Source organism: Rhinoderma darwinii, chromosome 10, assembly GCF_050947455.1.
Source record: "Rhinoderma darwinii isolate aRhiDar2 chromosome 10, aRhiDar2.hap1, whole genome shotgun sequence".
In the NCBI taxonomy this organism is placed as follows: domain Eukaryota; kingdom Metazoa; phylum Chordata; class Amphibia; order Anura; family Rhinodermatidae; genus Rhinoderma; species Rhinoderma darwinii.
In genome coordinates this window covers 96,622,781-96,642,149 of record NC_134696.1, presented here as the reverse complement: position 1 = coordinate 96,642,149, position 19,369 = coordinate 96,622,781, and the positions used below count along the sequence as shown (strand labels likewise).

At 43.6% G+C, this 19,369-nt stretch overlaps 1 protein-coding gene across 1 annotated transcript; it reads left to right on the top strand.

Annotated features, from left to right (window-relative positions):
• The first annotated feature begins 5,317 nt into the window (after positions 1-5,317).
• Positions 5,318-18,091, top strand: LOC142661593 (protein BTG3-like). Its single transcript, XM_075839018.1, has 5 exons — positions 5,318-5,381; positions 10,857-11,058; positions 12,622-12,759; positions 14,030-14,234; positions 16,553-18,091. The coding sequence occupies exons 2-5, from the start codon at positions 10,886-10,888 to the stop codon at positions 16,748-16,750; spliced, it is 714 nt and encodes a 237-aa protein (XP_075695133.1). The 5' UTR covers positions 5,318-5,381; positions 10,857-10,885; the 3' UTR covers positions 16,751-18,091.
• Positions 18,092-19,369: the final 1,278 nt, after the last annotated feature.

Genomic DNA, 19,369 nt, shown 5'->3' with positions numbered 1-19,369 from the left:
TGTAGATAAATAAACAAGGTAACGGGAAGGAGCGGGAGGTCTGTATACACGTGGAGTAGATATTACACCCAAGCACAGTGGATAACTAATCTATCCCGTAATACATGTGCATGCTGGAGAACCTGCTCCACGAGATTAACCCCTTCTGCAGTAAGCGTTGGGAAGCTTTCCATGGTAGTGTCTGTTTTTTTTGTTGTTTTTTTTGTTCAAGTATCTAAATTAAGAGAATAACTTCCCAAATTATCAACAAAAAAATTGGACATTTTCTTTCCAGGTATATATAAAAAAAAATCCTATTGTTTTTTGTGTATGCAGCTCTCATGCAGACCTATGTCTCCATGGTAACAGACTACAAACTGCGTGTGGTCTGATTCTACAGTCGTTACTCTCTTCCATCTGCCCCTCGTCTTCTTTCTGTGGGTTCATGAAGAAGAGGGGGAGGGAGTGGAGTAAACACGTGAAGAATAAGTCTCTGTTCACACTTGGTTCTTGAATTCCGTCAGAGATTTTCATCGGGAGGCTGCAATGGACATCAGTGTATAGGATTATAATGACATACATCACCCAGAAGACCCCAAGAAAATGTATACCGTGCAGTTTACGTTTTTAACTGTATCCTCTGCGTGGAATATATCGTAGTCTACAACGCAGCCCGGTGCGGGGTAAAAGGGTGAACGGGGCCTCACGCTGGGGGCTTTCCTGGCTCGTACGCCGAACGTAGTTCACAAACATAATGTGAACAGATCCTAAGGTCACACACAGGGAGTGTTTGTAGTCTGGACCATTGCGTCCCATACAGTAGGCCTGCAGAGGAGCTGCGTACGCAAAACGGAAAATATAATATGCATTGGGGCAATAAGAAGTCAGTTGCAAAAGTTTACATACCCTTTAATTTAAAAAAATGTAGGGGTCCGAGTAGCTGGCGGCCGAACATGTAATAACTGGCGGCTTGTTTGGTTGACAGCTATTTCACTCGACTCCACCACAAACATCCACACTCGGCCAATAGGGAGTGGGGAGATAACTGCCGGCAGCGGCTTATCTACCGCAGGAACAGAGGATCGGGATTGTCCTAATCCAACACTCCCGGTTCCTCTTTCCCCAACATCTGACGCCGGGGGAGAGTTGGCAGACCCCTATACACATTAGATTGTCCGCACCTCCTTTTATCTAATGTCTGTGTTCGGCTTCAGGTTTGTACGCTGGGAGCGTTCGCACCTGTCATACTTGCTGGTACATGTATCGGGACAACCCCTGTAGGGCACATGGAGGCTATAGATGGGGGTAATCACTAGAGTTGCCCCCATTAGCGAGTGGTTGCCACGAGTAGGACACGAGGCAAACCATTAATTTCATTGAAGATAATGGCCGTGTGAAAAAACGCCCTGTCTGACGCGTTTCGTTTTTCCCATTGAAATCAATGGGCAGATGTTCGGCGTTCGGCCTCCGTTTTTTTTCAGGCGTTAATCCAGGTTGTTTAACCCCTGAAAAATGCCTGAAAACGCTGCGTGTGGACATAGCCTCACGCTCCTAATCCTGTACCAGGGTTTTTCCGGGTGTGTGCTAGGGATAACCGGTTCCCGACCGCTGGCTGTGTATTTATGGCCGGCGGTCGGGGTCCTTAAAACCCACGCCATAGACTATGTACGGCGTGGGTTTTAGCTTGCTGCCCAAGCGATTGGGCAGCTGAATGTTGGGTCTCCGGCTGTCAGTGAGTGACGGGGACCCTGAGGAGAGGATAGAAGCAGCTGCAGCTGAAATAGCTAAATAGTCCAAAAGCTTATTTTTTTACTATTATTTTCAAACTTTAAGCCTAAAAATTCTAAAATAGCAAAAAGGATGTGTATAAAAATTATTAAAAAAAGAAACCTGCGGAAAAAACATCTAAAAAATCACGTCGCTAGCCCAACAAATAAAAAAGTTATCGCCGTTTAACTAACGCGTGCTAAAAATGGCTAAAGGGTGTCTGGTCCTGAACCGGTTAAATCCAATAAAATCTGCTACATTTTTTTCAGCCATAAAGCAAACAACATAGAAATGTGTCCCGTGATCGCACGTCGATCGTTCCCAGGTCAGTTATTTTCAGTAGGTTATCTATAGTATTCCGGACTGGGAAGTAGAAGATATCAATGTATTGGAAACTTACAGAGGTTGATTGTCGCTCACATGACGGGCGAAGGTCGGGAGAAATGTCCGTCTTATCTGCAGGTGCCGTGAGGATGTGGGTGGCAGTCCGGACGGAGGTTAAGGACGTCTAGTTGATTTTGTATATAGAATTCCTTTAATCCGTCTTCCCATAGTCCAAAAATTCTGTAGTCCGGCACTCGTTTTGCGGATAATCGAGTAAGTCCAGCTCCAAGGGCATATGCCGAAGCGCGTAGCCGCCCATTCATCCGGCAGGCCTTTTATTTGACGGCGATATTGTGTCTCTAGTATAATGTCAGCTCTGCTACACGGAACATGAAGTACTGGAATAAAGCCAAAGGCATTTCCGTCAACTGACTTTATTATATCCGTGGTGATCCCGGACGATCCCGGCCTTTTATGGCATATCTAATAGAATAAACCCCCTTTGAACCCCTTTTCCGCCTGTCCCGTACTGGAAAAAAGTTAAAAAAAAATGTCAGCTACGCTGTGGGTGAGGCGACCGGAGGATATAATATTTCTTCAGATTCACCCCCAAATTTTTTTTTTTCTCGCCATATTTGTAGGTCGCCCTATGACGACACCCAAAACCTTTATAAGTACATAGCCATGGCGACACGTCCCTCTGCCGACCTGCAGGCCGGCCTCCAGTGATGACGTTTCTTCCCATGTGACCGCTGCAGCCAATCAAAGGCTGGATCGTCATGCCGGGAGGCCGGCTTGGACGAAGAAACACAGAATTCTGGGTAAGTATAAGATGAAATTACGTAAGTAATTACGGATGATAATTACGGTCGTGCGCGTGGAGCCTACGGATGTGGAAATGATCTGGGGGGCGTCTACTTATTAACAACATACGCCATCTTTTTGGTTCAAAAAAAATTGGTGTAAGAGGAGCGCCATCTACAGTGTCTAGTGATTTGCGCCAAATTTATCTGTTTATTAATTTGGCGCAGTTTCTGCCAGACCGTTACGTATTAGGACGTGTAATGCTCTCGACATATACGTCAAACGTGGCCATATCATTATTTATTTTTTTACTGTAATACTTCATTACACTCTTCTATACATATATGGCGCAATATACGTTTTTACCGGGCGTCTGTATATAGTTAGGATAGCTGCATATGTCCGGGGTATATACTATGGATTGTATATATATATTATTATTGACCATGCCGCCACAGCCTTTGTGTTTATGTTACTACAAGTTTCCCCGCATTAAATCCAGTTTTACGATTTCCCGCCAGACGTCGGCGCGCTCGTCCCTGCAGGAATCTGGAGTCGGTACATTCCTCAGACTTGTTATCTGCGCTGAGGTGTTTGTTTTCGTCTCCTGCTCTCAGCGAGGAGGCGTGCGAGGTTTACTCTCGGCCTCTGGCCAGTAACGTCTCTGATCCGACATACGTGACGTTGAGCAGGAAGCGTCGCGGTTGCGTAACAGGCACATAAACACGTCTGCGAGTCACGCCGCTGAATGCCGCTCTGGCGCAACTTATAGAGACGGAGCGTGTGAGGCTGGAGTTATAAAAAAGTCACATAATTCTCACCAAAGTTTAACCAGTTCAGGACCGGGCACCGTTCAGCCATTTTTAGCACGCGTTCGTTTAACGGTTATTCCGTTTTTATTTCGACGGTTACCGACGTGATTTTTGTAAAAAAAAAATTAGTTTTTTTTTCAGGTTTCTTTTCTAATTATTTTTATACTTTTAGCTTTTCTGCTGTTTTTTTTAGGGTAATTTCATATTTCAATATTCTGGTGCAGTTTTTCGGCCGGAATGTCCAATGCGGAAAACCTGCGATAAACGAAAAACAAAACGGCCGTACTTACAATGGCGACGCGTTCCTCCGACGTCCTGCAGCCCGGCCTCCTGGGATGACGTTTCATGTCATGTGACCCTGTGATTGGCTGCAGCGATCACATGGGATGAAACGTGATTTCAGGAGGCCGGCCTGGATTAAGAAGCACAGAATTCTGGGTAAGTATAAGATTTGTTTTTTTCTGAGTTTTGAATTTGGCGACATTTTCACCGCAAAATTTGCTATTTGTTGCAGGTTTTACCTCCCCATTCAATTCAATGTGGAGCAACCGAAACACAAATGCAGCGATTACGCAACTACAATTGTTCATGCTGCGGATTAAAAAAAACGCATCGCAGGTTAATGTCTGAGCGTTTTTTGCGCTCTTCATTTGCGCAGCGTTCACTCTGCTGCTACTGTAATATGCTGCCGATTTTCCACAATGAAATCCGCAGGATTTACGCTACATGTGACCAGTCACATGACCACCAGCGCCCTCTATTCTATACACAGAGCCCATTGATGTTTATTTACTTTCATCATTGTTTGTATTTTTGTATATTGACTGATACCAATGTTTATAAAACGCAGCAGAACCTCGAGATAGATAGATAGATAGATAGATAGATAGATAGATAGATAGATAGATAGATAGATAGATAGATAGATAGATAGATAGATAGATAGATAGATAGATAGATAGATAGATATGAGATAGATAGATATGAGATAGATAGATATGAGATAGATAAATAGATAGATAGATAGATAGATAGATAGATAGATAGATAGATAGATAGATAGATAGATAGATAGATAGATAGATAGATAGATATGGGATAGATAGATATGGGATAGATAGATATGGGATAGATAGATAGATAGATAGATAGATAGATAGATAGATAGATAGATAGAGAGAGAGAGAGATAGATAGAGAGAGAGAGAGAGAGAGAGAGAGAGATAGATAGATAGATATGAGATAGATAGATAGATAGATAGATATGAGATAGATAGATAGATAGATATGAGATAGATAGATAGATAGATAGATAGATAGATAGATAGATAGATAGATAGATAGATAGATAGATAGATAGATAGATAGATAGATAGATAGATAGATAGAATATGTGTGATATATGTGTAGTGTATATATTGATACCCGCACACATTATGGGTGTATATAGATAGAATGTATCACGTGCCGGGGGTCGCCGGGGGTCCGCTCCGCCTCTGTAGTCATTTCTTTCGGGTTGCACCAGCTGTGACTTTCCTCCGCTCTCGCCTGTCCCAGGATGTCCATATATGGCATGTTACGTCACGGCCGGGGATTCCCTCCCCCTGTGAGTCATCGTGCTGGGAAGTCCTCGGTCTGCAGCGTGTTCTTCTCATCACACACAAAGAACCGGAGAGTCAGCAGCAGCAGCGCCAGGGTGAGTGCCATATCCTTCCCTCCACACCACGTGCCCCTCATACTAACTCCATATCCTTACTGATACAACTCTACACAAGGTTAACCCTCTCAGTGCTGAGGTTGGAGGATACACGTGCTTGATTGGCTCAGGCTGGGCATCAAGTGTTAGGAGAGTAACAACTGCTGAGCCTTGTAGTCCTCCCAGCACTTTGTAGTAACTTTTCATTATTGCTTTAGTAATCCCAGAATTTACGACTAGTTTTAGAACTACGAGTCCCAACATGACTTCTGGGGACAGATGAGTTGGGAATGTTGAGACTTGTAGTCGTTCCATGTGTTTGGGATTATTTTTAGGACTGTGACTATCAATTTGAATGAATATTTACATTGTCCCCTACGCACAGATAATCGCGTTCACGCTCGACCTCGGCTGTGGTCGAATTATCTGTGCGTCCGGGGTTAATTTTACTCTATGGGGGCCTCATGGAGCGAAGAAAAGAAAAACCCAATACATATAGACGTGTGCCTAGTGGTGCAATACTGCGTGACCTCATACGATGGCGCTATTCTGTAGGATTCAGGGTGTATTATTGTAATACTGCCGATCTCCGGGGCTTTGTATTATATGACACTTGTAGAGTTGTGATCACAGCCGGACCCCCAGGCCAGAAACTTCACCCACCTAAGGAGGTGGCGTCTCTTTTCTGACCTCCTTCCCCCATCCTTGAGTCACATTCCTATAGAGATGAGTGGGAAGAACTGTGTGGGAACCACATGACGATTCCGTAATGACTTATATGGGGGGGGGGGGGGGTTATTATCACGCGACTGCTCCGAAACGACCCAAAGTTATAGTCAACTCTATCACAACTTGACTGGTGCAACAGTCATGTCCGGAGTCATCACTTATCCTTGCCTGATGTCTTGGGGGTCCTGAGGTCTGTGGTCAGGTCATATCATCGATGGCGTTGGACCAACGTGATGACAAGGAGATCCACACGATTCTTCTCTGACCTTGTCGATTATAATGGTCGATCAAAGAACTCGAGAAGATCACCAAAGTATGAGAAGGTTAAGGAAAGCTGTAGAGGAGATATAGTAGCAGGAGGGTCACTTCTTCTCTATGTTCCTTCTCGTCCTTTACTCTCATGGACCTCTTTGCTTCCATGCCTCTTTCATCACCCTTGTGCCAATTCCCAGCCTCCTGTTTGCTACTAGGTTCTTGCCTCCCAATATCAAAGGGGATGGGACCGACTAGACCCCCTCCCTAAGGTCCCGGTTGCCGCTATGGTACGTGTGACCTTGTCACCACCACTTTCATGGGACAACCCACCATTGGTTTATGTCGTCTTGTTTGCACTTATGGGACATTCAGGGACTAGTCTTCTGACACGTCAATGAGATGTTAACCCGGGAGATCCTCGGAACAAAGGGACAACCCAAAAACTCTGACACAGTGACGCACTTAAAGTGGACCGGTCACCTTCCTGACATGTCTGTTTAAGTAAATACTTGTATTCCCCATGAAATAACCATTCTGAAACTTAGAACTCTGCGTTGTGCTGTTCCTCTGTTATTCCTCTTAGAAATGTATGAATAAATTGACAACTGGGTGTTACCATTCCCCTTGTCAAAGGGGCGTGTCTCTACACAGTCTCTCTCTGTCATCACTGATTGGACATTGTCAGACATTATCAGACAGAGGAACAGCAGAAAATAGAAATCTAAGAAAAGATGCTCCAGAACTATTATTTCATGGGGAATACAGGTCCCATTAGTTCCGTAAATTTCTAAATGACAGATTAGGCGACACCTTTAAGTGGAAACCCCCTTTAACGCAACTGCTTGAAACTTCAGGCTTCAGGAAGTTATGAAGCCCTACCCTGCAAAGCAACTGAGCCCCGTTGCACCTGCCAATAGGCATGTGTGTATACAGTATATAGACGATAGCCCAGTATCAATGGGATTTGTGTAATGCCAAATTATCAGATTTTCTGGACTATCAGTCGCCATCCTACAATAGTCTCCAACCTGCGACACTCTAACTGTATCGAAACAACAACTCCCAGCGGATGTTGGGAGTTGTAGATTCGCATCAGCGGGAGAACGACAGGTTGGAGGGCGCTGCCACATTCCCTTCTGTCCTGGGGGGAGATGCTGGACTGCTGGATGCCGGATCAGTGGACTTTATGCATATGAGTCTGGATGGATGAATAGATTTTGCCGTCATATCTGAGTTGGCGTTTTGGATCTGTTAGAATGAATAGTGGGCACCATGCCACTTGGTACCACGCTATGCGGGGTGTGCGATTTCCTGTGTTACATTTCACTGGCTTTGTTTATATATTTTCATCCCAGCTGACAAGTGAAAGTGTTATGGGGTGGGGGATTTTACTCACTTTCATTTTGTCTTCTTGGAAAGTCCCAGGGTGGTAGTCAAATAGTAGATCCGGGTTCTTGTTGTCACAGGCATTTCCATGATGATCTTCCCTGCTCCTGGATCTCAATCTTTTCAGCAAAGCCATAAAGTAAGAGAGGAGGAGGGGCTAAACATAAAGGGATTAAAATATAGTAGAGGTGGCGATCCTATAGTGATCACATTACAACATAAACAAAAGCTCCATAAACAGCATCTCCCTCTAAGGCCCGGGCCCCAGGGTTATATTATACACGGCGATTATAGCACTTTGTCGCGGAGGACGCATAAAATCGCTCGTTTACTGCTGTTTTATGCATCCAGGATTTAATTCGCCCTGGTAGATCAGCACTAATAGCGCTATCCCCCCCCCCCCCCCCCCCGTATCGTACCGCGATCAGACAGTGGTAATACCAACATGGAGTCCGGGCCCTAAAGGGTCTCATCATGCGTTTGCATTTCCGATAATCCGGCATGCTGCATTATGGGAATTTTTCTGTATATAAGGGAATTACTTTAGAACAGTTTGCTTTTTGGCAGACCGGTTTTGCATTGTGAAAATAATTAGTAACGCGTTTGGGAAATTTGGGTAGAACTTCATTTAACGCTTCCTTCCTGCTCGGAGGTTTTTTATTTCTCCCTTTCCCGGATGCCTGAGATAAAGACGTCTCCGCCCCGGTTTTGGCGTCACTTCCTTGTACGGATTGCGCCATCTTTTCATAATAATATTAAAAACTGACAACAGAGCGTCTGAGGTCGTGTACAAGGAAAGCGCAGGGTTAATTCTGAGGATTAATCTCTATTTGAATACATTCTATTGTACTCTGTTATCAGCCATTTCCGGGAGCAAGCGCTGACTGTAGTGTCCTTCAGAGGGAGTACTTGAGAATTCCCTGTCCCCCACGATCCCTCCTTTATGTCCCGTATCTCCAGATACGTCATTGACCACGTTTATTATCGGCCGCCCACTTTTAACCCCTTCCCGCACCCTAACCTAATTGTACGTCATGGCGCGGGTGGAGAAGAGTGGAGTGGGCTCAGGTGATGACCCAGGGGTGAGGCCCCTGTCATCTCATCGGCCCGCCTAGGACGCGATCTAACTATTCTGATGTAACGTTATTCATTTAGTACGGTGAAATCCAGTAAAAAAAAAAAAAAAAAACCCCAGAATCGCCGTTTTTTTGGTCCCCTCACTTATTAAAAATAATGAAATAAAAAGTCTTATGTACCCCAAAATTATATCAATAAAAATTACAGCTCGCCCCATCATAACAAGCCCTCACACGCTCCATCCACGGAAAAAGAAAAAATGGCGACTCTCAAATTATGGCGAAACAAAACAATTAAAAAAAAATTTTTTTTGTAAAAGTAGAAAAATATGTAAAAAAAATTAAAACTATATCAATTTGGCATCGCCATAACCGTATTAGATTTTACGGTATCAAACGCCATAAAAACAAAACCCAAAAACAATACGGAATCATCCGTTTTTTAGTACATTATGTGGTCCAATAAAGAGTAAAAAACTACAAGACGTCCCGCAAAAAACGAGCCCTCACCTAAACGAAAAACTAAAAAGTTATGTCCCTGGGAAGGAGCCGGAGAAAAAAAACGAAAATGAAAAAAAAAACAAAAAATGGCCTGGTCCTTAAGGGGTTAAGGGGCTGCATAGGCGCTGCTTATCTCTTCCTGCAGTAGCAGATTGTCACCGATCACTTTTGCAGGAAGTTCATTCTCAATACAATATTAGCAGTCACCTCTGTGTCGTAACAGTAGGGGGCGATATTATCCGATATATCATAATTTGCGTGTTTATCGCACGGCTGGAGACGTATCAGGACGTTTCTGAGAAAACATTACCGGTCGGAGCGTCCTGTTCTATCACCACCAGTGCATGACCTTCATTACCCCATACATAGAACGTCTTGTTCCGGCCACTTTCTCAAAAAGTGCGGGGTCTTATCATCCGGTGTAAAAAAAATAAAGTGCGAGCTCAATGTCGCAGGCTGGAGACGGTCAGCTGTCATTTACAACAACTTGTGAGGGGTTCCTAATGAGACAGGTGCCCTTTAAATGGGGGCATCATGTATTTGGAGAAGAACTGCCTGAGACAGTCTTGTTGCTATGGATACACTGCCTAACAACCATAGTATTCTCCATTGGGTTGTCAGGCAGCACCTCCCTAGCAACCGCTCTGTTATCCTGGTCTCAAGGTAAAATTGGGGGGCAAAGAACAAGGAATAAGGCTTTGGTGGACAATTCCTTTAAATATATCAGTCTTTATAGTCATTTTTCCCGCCATTTTCTGACTTGTTTGTTCGTCTTCACTCTCTGTGGAAATTTGGGTCATTTTCTTCCTTATCCCAGTTACATATTTCCCAGCTGTTCCCAGAAACCTCTTATTATACTGAGAATGAAAGTAAAAGCAGACAGGACATCCAAAAACACAAAATCCGCAGTGTTCACCCCCCCCCCCCCCCAAGCTCTCTATACGGAGCCTAAAGGGGTTGTCCAGTTCTAGAAAAACATGGCTGCTTTCTTCCGAAAACAGTGCCACACCTGTCTACAGGTTGTGTCTGGTACTGCAGCTCAGCCCAATTCATTTCAATGGAGCTTAACTGCAATACCATACACAACCTGTAGACAGGTGTGGCGCTGTTTCTGTAAAATGCAGCCATATTTTTCTAATCCTGGGCAACCCCTGCGCCACTCCGCCGCTAGTGATCGATACAGGTAAGGCTCTTTTCAATGGTCTCCGTTTGGCATATACGGCAGGGAGAGCTTGCAATGTATAAGTTAAACGGAGGCTGTGACGGTCGCCTAACAGGGGCATTCGTCGCCCATGAAATATATTGGCACCCGTTTAATGTATACGTTATGAAAAACGATTAAAAAGCCCATGATGTATCGATAAAACGGAGGCCAGGGACTGATGTATGTGCTGGAAGCTTTCCTGACGCATACGTGAAACGTACAGAGAAAACGCAATGTGAACATGGCCTAAGATTATAGACGTTTTGACTATCGGAAGTGATTTAGGACGATTTCTTTAACGTTTCGTCGTCTACGTTTCTATAGGGGAGATTACTGGACTGTATAAATCTGCGATGCATGAAGAAGTAAAACTTGGGGCGTCTTACATCGTAAGACTTCTGAATCGTCATCAAAAGCTGGACAGCCGGCAGGTGGAGCGGTTTACCGAAACGCTGACCTCGATCTTATGCGCCAAGTATGAAGGACACTGGTATCCTGACAGCCCACAGAAAGGCCAGGCCTACAGGTAAGAACGACACTCAACAGATTTGCGTAAAGTGTTTACCCGCACCGATGGAGATTTGGAAGTTAATGGGTTAAACATTTGGATAAGGCCTCTGACATCAGTTAAAGGGAAGCTCCATCCAGTCTGTCTAAGTTCCACACTAAAAAGTTTTGTTTGGTTATTGTCCTGGCATCCCCTAGGGCTTTTTTCCCTCAGGGCACTCCTTCATCTGTCAACCAATAGCGTGGGAACCTGGTTGTCAGCACTTATCCCGATACCTAGTGTATTGATATACCACTGTTCTGAGATAATGCAGTTACCTGGGGGCTATTCTTCCACAGGAAACTAGCTGGATGTCTACTTTAACCGTGGGAACAAGGTTGTCAGACGTTATCTTGTCAGGGTCTACCAGAATCTAGCGTGGGAACCTGGTTGTCAGAATTTATCCCGATACCTAGTGTGTTGATATACCACTGTCCTGGGATAATGCAGTTACCTGGGGGCTATTCTTCCACAGGAAACGCTAGCTGGGTGTCTACTTTAACCGTGGGAACAAGGTTGTCAGACGTTATCTTGTCAGGGTCTACCAAAATCTGACGGACTCTGCCTATGTATCTAGGGATTAGGGTGAAGTCAGACACTCTCTTCCTCTTCTTGAGAGCTGTCTGGAACACCCCTAAAAAAAAAAGACCCCAAGGGCCCACGTTCATGCGGAAGAGGTTGATGCAAATTTTTTCCACCTAAAGCAGAACGTTCAAGGGAATAGTGAGTGGCCCAAAGAAACCGATCAGGAAGCTGTACGTTGATTGGTTGCTGTTTTTTAACTTTTTTTTTTTATCAATCTCCCGTATTTTTGGGGTATATCTAGTGTGCATAGATCACTACAACAACATGGCCATCGTTCTCGGAAAGGGGAAGGTCCCCGAGGTCGGTCCCTGCCTGCCATACTGCCTAATTGACAGGTCATAAAAGTATTTTAAAAAAACCAGGTTGTCACCCGACAACCCCTTTGAGATTTAGCTCCGCCTTTGGTCAATTTACATGAATATATTTACACAAATTTGCGATCACCGGCCTGCAAATCTATCAGGTTGCTGTTTCATTTGTATAGGATTTGCTTTGTGTTGTCAATGCCCCTCCCCTAAGCATAATCAGCTGTTAGGGGAGTGTCATTCAGAGCAATGTTTTTCATATTAAATAGTGAATAAGTAGTAGGGGGAGGGGGGAGAAGTAGTCCACCATTGAGGATTTGGGGGTTACGGACAGACCAGTTCTGAACATAATGTCAATGTTAAAGGTGGAGTTATCAATTAAAGAAACAGTCCAGGCAAAATGTATACACTGCATTATGAATAGTGCAGGGCTTGAGGGGGCGGAGCATGACACAGGGATTCTCTATTTGGTGTTCTATTCCTGTGTCATGCCCCGCCCCTCAGGCTCTGAATTAGGCATACTGTATCAGTTATGCCTGGAGTGTTCCTTTAAGTGTCTATATATTGTCTACATCTTCTCGTGTATACTGATGTATACATACCAGACTACTAGAGTATATGTAATAATCTTATGTACGTCATCGGATCGCAGGTGTATTCGGATAGAACACAATCTGGTGGTGGATGACTCCGTATTAAGGGCCTGCGTTCGGAGCGGACTGCGCTGCTCCCAGTTGGCTTTTCCCAAGAACATGTCTATATGGATTGATCCAAAGGAGGTGAGCTGCAGGTAAGTCATGTCCCTGGTCCTCAAACCTGGAGAAAACCATTATTAAATCATATAATCTAACATCACATAATCAGTTGAATAATCTGACAATAATCTGACTTTTAAGAATATGACTATTAATAATCTGACATTTAATAATCAGACAATTAATAATCTGACTATTAATAATCCGACTATTAATAATCTGACATTTAATAATCTGACTATTAATAATCTGACTATTAACAATCTGACTATTAATAATCTGACATTTAATAATCTGACTATTAATAATCTGACTATTAACAATCTGACTATTAATAATCTGACCATTAATAACATGACATTTAATAATTTGACATTTAATAATCTGACTATTAATAATCTGACATTTAATAATCAGACAATTAATAATCTGACTATTAATAATCCGACTATTAATAATCTGACATTTAATAATCTGACCATTAATAACATGACATTTAATAATTTGACATTTAATATTCTGACAATTAATAATCTGACAATTAATAATTTGACATTTAATAATCTGACAATTAATAATCTGACTATTAATAATCTGACAATTAATAATCTGACTGTTAATAATCTGACTATTAATAATCTGACTGTTAATAATCTGACTATTAATAATCTGACAATGAATAATATGACATTTAATAATCTGACTATTAATAATCTGACATTTAATATTCTGACAATTAATAATCTGACAATTAATAATTTGACATTTAATAATCTGACAATTAATAATCTGACTATTAATAATCTGACAATTAATAATCTGACTGTTAATAATCTGACTGTTAATAATCTGACTATTAATAATCTGACAATGAATAATATGACATTTAATAATCTGTCAATTATTAATCTGACAATTAATAATCTGACCTTTAATAATCTGACCATTAATAATCTGACAATTAATAATCTGACAACGAATAATCTGACAATTAATAATCTGACTATTAATAATCTGACATTTAATAATCTGACAATTAATAATCTGACTATTAATAATCTGACAACGAATAATATGACAATTCATAATCTGACATTTAATGATCTGACTATTAATAATCTGACAATTATCTGACAATAATCAGATTTAATAATCCGACACTTTTGTTGCCACATATTTTATTAGACACGAAGCAGAATACTGAACAGAGAGAACTAATGAATGAGGATAATGAGGATGGTAATAACATTATAATTCATAGTAAGCGGCCGGAGGTCTTCATGCAGCGTTTTCCTCTGTCCTCAGGCTTGGTGAGAGTTGTAGTCCCTTCATTGTAAAGGCTCCAGATAACGAAGAGTTTAAAAAGACGACCCCGGAGAAACCGGAACTGGACACCTCGGACTATCACTCAGACGGCTCAGACATTAGCGCGTCTCCCTCAGAATGCTCCAGCGAGGACGAAGAAAGCGGCGGCAGCAAAAAGAAACCTGCGATCGACACCCAGAAAATAGTAAGTCCCGCAGCATCATGACCGGTCTGTATGACAGAAAGGGGGTGACAACTGGGCTACGATACCGCCGCACCATAGGGGAGATTTATCAAAACTAGTATCAGCCAATCAGGTCACCTGTAAGAAATAAGAACTGGAAACCGATTGGTTGCCCTGGGCTAGTATTTTTTTGACCACTTTTCCCTTGCACTAGTTTTGCTAAATCTCTCTGACTGTGTTCAGTCACCTAAAATAACACAATCCAACTCACCAGGTCGTGCCGCACCGCAGCCGCCACCAGAGGCGGCAATAGAACAGACGATAAGTGGCTGCCAGTGGCGCCGTTTATCTCCAGAGGGGAAAAAAAGGGTTGGATAGGTTAAAATCACACCAGGTATCTGCCATTGGGCCCTGCAGGCGGAAGCCGGGGAACTGACGGGCTGACGGGCATTTCTATACCCAGGATTATGGATTTGACACCAGCATATAGGACAGTGCCACCCCCCCCCCCCCCCCCTCGTGCGTAAAAGTGCCCAATCCATAACATAGGCTCTTCTGCCCAAAGTGGAGAACTGGCCATGGGGAAGATATTACAAAGTTGTACCCCGATTCCTGCTTCTGTGGCTCCGTCAAATTAAATTGTAGGACCCATTTAAGAAATCCCTTCTGTAAAAAATAAAAGCCACCCCGGCGATCAGCTGGTCCGGCTCCCGGTACCCCCAGCATGTTGTCGGGTAAACAGGAGAAATGTAATGTAACATGGCGTCCATTTAAACCAACAGCTATAAAGAGGATCCGTCGCCGCTCCCGACATGTCTGTTTTATTAAATAATTGTATTCCCCATAAAGTAACAATTCTGGAAAATCTTTTCTTGTGTTGTGCTGTTCCTCTGTTATTCCTCCTAGAAATTTATTCATAAATTGTGCTAGCTGGGTGTTACAATTTGGGGGGGGGGGTGTCCCTACACAGACTGACACTGTCCAATCATTGCTCAAGGTCTCAGACTGTGGAGGGACACGCTCCTTTGAGAAGAGGAATGGTAACACCCAGTTGTCAATTTATTCATACATTTCCAGGAGGAGTAATAGAGGAACGGCACAATGCAGAGTTCCAAGAAATATGTTCCAAAATTGTTATTTCATGGGGAGTGCAAGTATTTACTAAAACAGACATGTCAGGAGACGTGACAGCTCCTCTTAACCATTTAATACTTGGCAAATTGAGTCCGCCAGAGGGGGAGTAGCTCTCCACTCTGGCAAATGGGAGAGGGTCCTGGGTGGGGGAACCCTTCTATGACATCCATATGTCCCAATATAAAGGACACCTTTAAACCATCATAGAGTTAAAGCAATAGGCTCCTCCTGCATAGTATGGCAGAGCTCCTAGATGAGGGCAGGTGCAGTGCCCGTATTTTAGTGATAATGGCAGCAGAAGAAGAAATGATGACTTGTCCGGTCATCGTGTAGGGTGGCACATGCTGGAGACGCGTGTCATGGCACGGTACGGTGATTACATGATAACAAAGAACATTGTGAGCCTGAATTGTGAGTCACACTGGAGTCAGCTCATGGTTGCAGCATCATGAAGGACTCTGGACGCCGGGTGTCGGGAGTGAGTCACCTGCTCTAGTCTGTTATTTCCTCTGATAACATCTCGCGAGATGAATACATATCCTTAAAGGGGTTTTCCACCACTGAACAACTGAACAACTGATGACCTATACACCGGATAGGTCATCAGTATATCATCGGTGCGGGTCCGACACCGGGGCCACGCACCGTTAAGCCGCTCCGGGTCGCTGCGGGCACCAGATGTTATAGCCCATTATGCGATGTACGGAGCCGGAAGCAGTTGGCTCCGTACACAGTATAGCGGCCGAACTGCAGCTCTGCTCCTATGCTCTTGAATACTGCAGCTCGGCCGCTATTCCGTGGCCAGAGCCAACTGCTTCCGGCATGTACGTCCTGTGCTCGGAGGCAGCGGGAGCGGCTTAACGGTGCGGGGTCCTGGTGTCGGACCCACACAGATCATGTACCGATGACCTATCCGGTAGGTGGATAGGTCGTTAGTTGTCTAGTAGTGGACAAAGCTGGGTGACAACCAATTTGAACACTATCATCACTTTCCCAGGGGTGGTCACCCATCTTTCTCAGACTCAAAAAATTCCCATACCCCTTTATGAGTGCGTGCCCGCGCAACAGGGATATAATTACAGACGTGACACTCTTATTTACAGCTAATTTTTGTATTTTCTGTGGAAATGCCCTTTAAATGATAACGTAGGGCAGTCACATGACCTTTGTTATAGTCCTGATTGGTTCTCTTTCTCCAACAACAGGGTGCCCAGTATTATTACAACCCAGCTCCATCCTCCACCGTCTTCTACCAGTATCCCGGAGGTGCGGTGAGCTACATTCCAACCTATCAACCCATGACCTTGTACTACCTGGTGCCAAAATACTACCACAACACCAGATCCAGGGGAGTTCAAAGGAAATGGAAATCCAAAAAGTCCTCCTCTCCCACCGAAAGTTGAAGTGGGACTTTTTTTCCATCGACCTCTGGAAAACATTTCAACCTCACCTACTTGAAGACGACCTGGACTGAACCTCTTGTAAAGGGTTGGCGTCACCTGCCGCAAGACGTGACCCGTACTACATGGTGCGGACCTCCTCCAGCAGTTATTGTGGGCAGTCCAAGAGTTTTATTGGAACCCACAGGAACAAGAATAAAAACTATTAACGGGCCAGTTTCATGTTCATGAACACAATGGCGTGGATCTGGGGTTCGGCTACTGATAGAAGTTGCCGGATTAGAAGCCACCACCGAACAAGATCTAACCTTGGTGGCATCACTAGATGTTGTGTTACTGTTAGAGTGTTCTGTATTATCTCATAGGTAAGCACAATGGATGTACCTCCGAAATGTAAGGTTCTCACCTAACTCATCCCTGGCGCCAGGCAGCCGATGTGCCATTAATATGGTAAGAGTTTGCCAAGGCCGGCCAACTTTTTTTTTTTTCTATTGAGTTCCATGAACCCCAGAAGACACCTGGCTCCTAAAATGGACCTAGGGAAATGGACCTCCAGTCCTGATGGGGGAAAAAAAGTCAATGAAACATCGGAAGACAGAGGTTCTGGTCTTTTTGAAGTTCTCCTCAGGGGGGCGTCATGTACCAGAACTATCCCGGTTCCTCATATCAAACAATCAGAGTCCACGTTTCCTTTTTCTGGTGCGGTTTAGGGCATAAAACCTGAACTCTGATTGACCTGTATGGGCATCATGGTAGTTTTGTTACAAGAGGCCCATTGGGAACATGGCCATACTATGTGGGCGTGGCTAAAAAATATATGCAAATTAGCTGCATGAATATTCATGGTTCTTAATAGATGTATAATATATGTTCTCGAACTACTGATCATTGTAACTGGCCCTTGATCTTCATAACATGGGGTAAAACGGCCCAAAAAGTTAATGTATATGCTGCATAATTGACAGTGGTCTGCAACCCGTGGCCCTCCAGTTGTTGTGAAACTACAACTCCCAGCATGCCCTGGCAGCCTGTTTTTAGGGACCAGTAATCTACAGTTTTCATTACATGCTAGGAGTTGTAGTATCACAACAGCCACCGACTGCAGACCCGCTGTGAGACAAATGATTCTTTAGGTCCCGTCTCCTCAGGGCTCTATAATATAGTTGATGCTGGTAGATCTGCGTTTTCTACCCAAGTGGTGCCACTCAGCCTTGGCATCAAAGCTTTATTTAATGTTATTATATAGACTATAAGTTAAAATTGTTATATTGACATGTTTGTAATAACGCCCTTGTTAACCTATCGCATTGCAGATAAACTGATGTTTTATATAATTTTTTTCTAGAGACATTGTAACGTATTGTGTATAAAAATATTTATTATATAAAAGTCGACTAACAAAAAGGACTCCCTCTCTTTGAATATATACTGGGGGCGTTATCACTTTAATTGTCTAGTAAAATATAAGCAGAGGCGTTAACTGGAGGGAGGGGCCACTAGCAAAATGGAAATAGACCCCCTGCTGCTTGTCTTGGCCACCGCCTGCAATACCGTTTCTTTGGGCATCTAAATCCACTTAAAAGTAAAGCAACTTTTCATATAATTTGCTTTGCAGCTTTTGTACCAATCGGTTTTTTTTTCTCTATTCACATCCAAAGCTGCATTTAAAATACTATATGGAAAAAGACCCACTGCTGGATGTCTTGGCCACCGCCTGCAATACCGTTTCTTGGGCCATCTAAATCAACATAAAAGTAAAGCAACTTTTTATATTGTTTGCTTTGCGGCTTTTCTACCAATCTTTTTTTTTTTTTTTTCCTCTATTCACATCCAAAGCTGCTTTTAAAATTCTTCCAGTTGTCCTTGGAAATAGAGAGCTGTGTAGCCGCTCTCTACTGACGGACATGTCACCTAACATAGCTGTAGAACTGTCCTAAGAGCTCCTACAATACCCTGCACCCCGGTAACAGGAAGACGGACCAATTCTGCATTTAGCTTTGGGTGTGAATGGAGAAGAAGACATCATGTAGTTCAGATATTACAGAGACACAACCTGCTCCCCTTTATCTACAGTCCATTTCTTCCTTGAACCCAGGAATCTGCATATAAAATACTCTCTGTGAGTACTCACCAGTAGAGGGCGCATTTCCTATGCAGCGTTTGGGGTGGCTAATAATAATATTGCTTAAAAGCAATGGCTGTGCACAGACTACAGCTATGGCCCTACAAGAAGAAGGCAAGGCGCCAATTAATGCAACCTACAGCTCTCTGTTATCAGCCATTAGAGGCTGAGTGTAGTGAGAACCTAAAATTGGCCATACACATGTTTGTCAGCTTTGCACTTCTGTCTGAGTGTTCACAACAGGGGTAGAGATAAGCGGCGGCCAGACATATCTGGTGCCGCTAATCCCAGGTGAAACAAAGGACCAACCTTTCTGACCCTTGTTTTCTCTGATGGGAGACATTTATGTATTGATATGATTGTTCCTGGGGCTGTATGAGCACTAATCTACATATGAAATGCCCGGTGTCTCCAGTTGGCATGGGTGGTTCCCGGGTATTTGCATGTCTCTTCTCATGCTAAGCTGGTGCCAGTGGTTGGTGGAGTCTCTATGATGATCC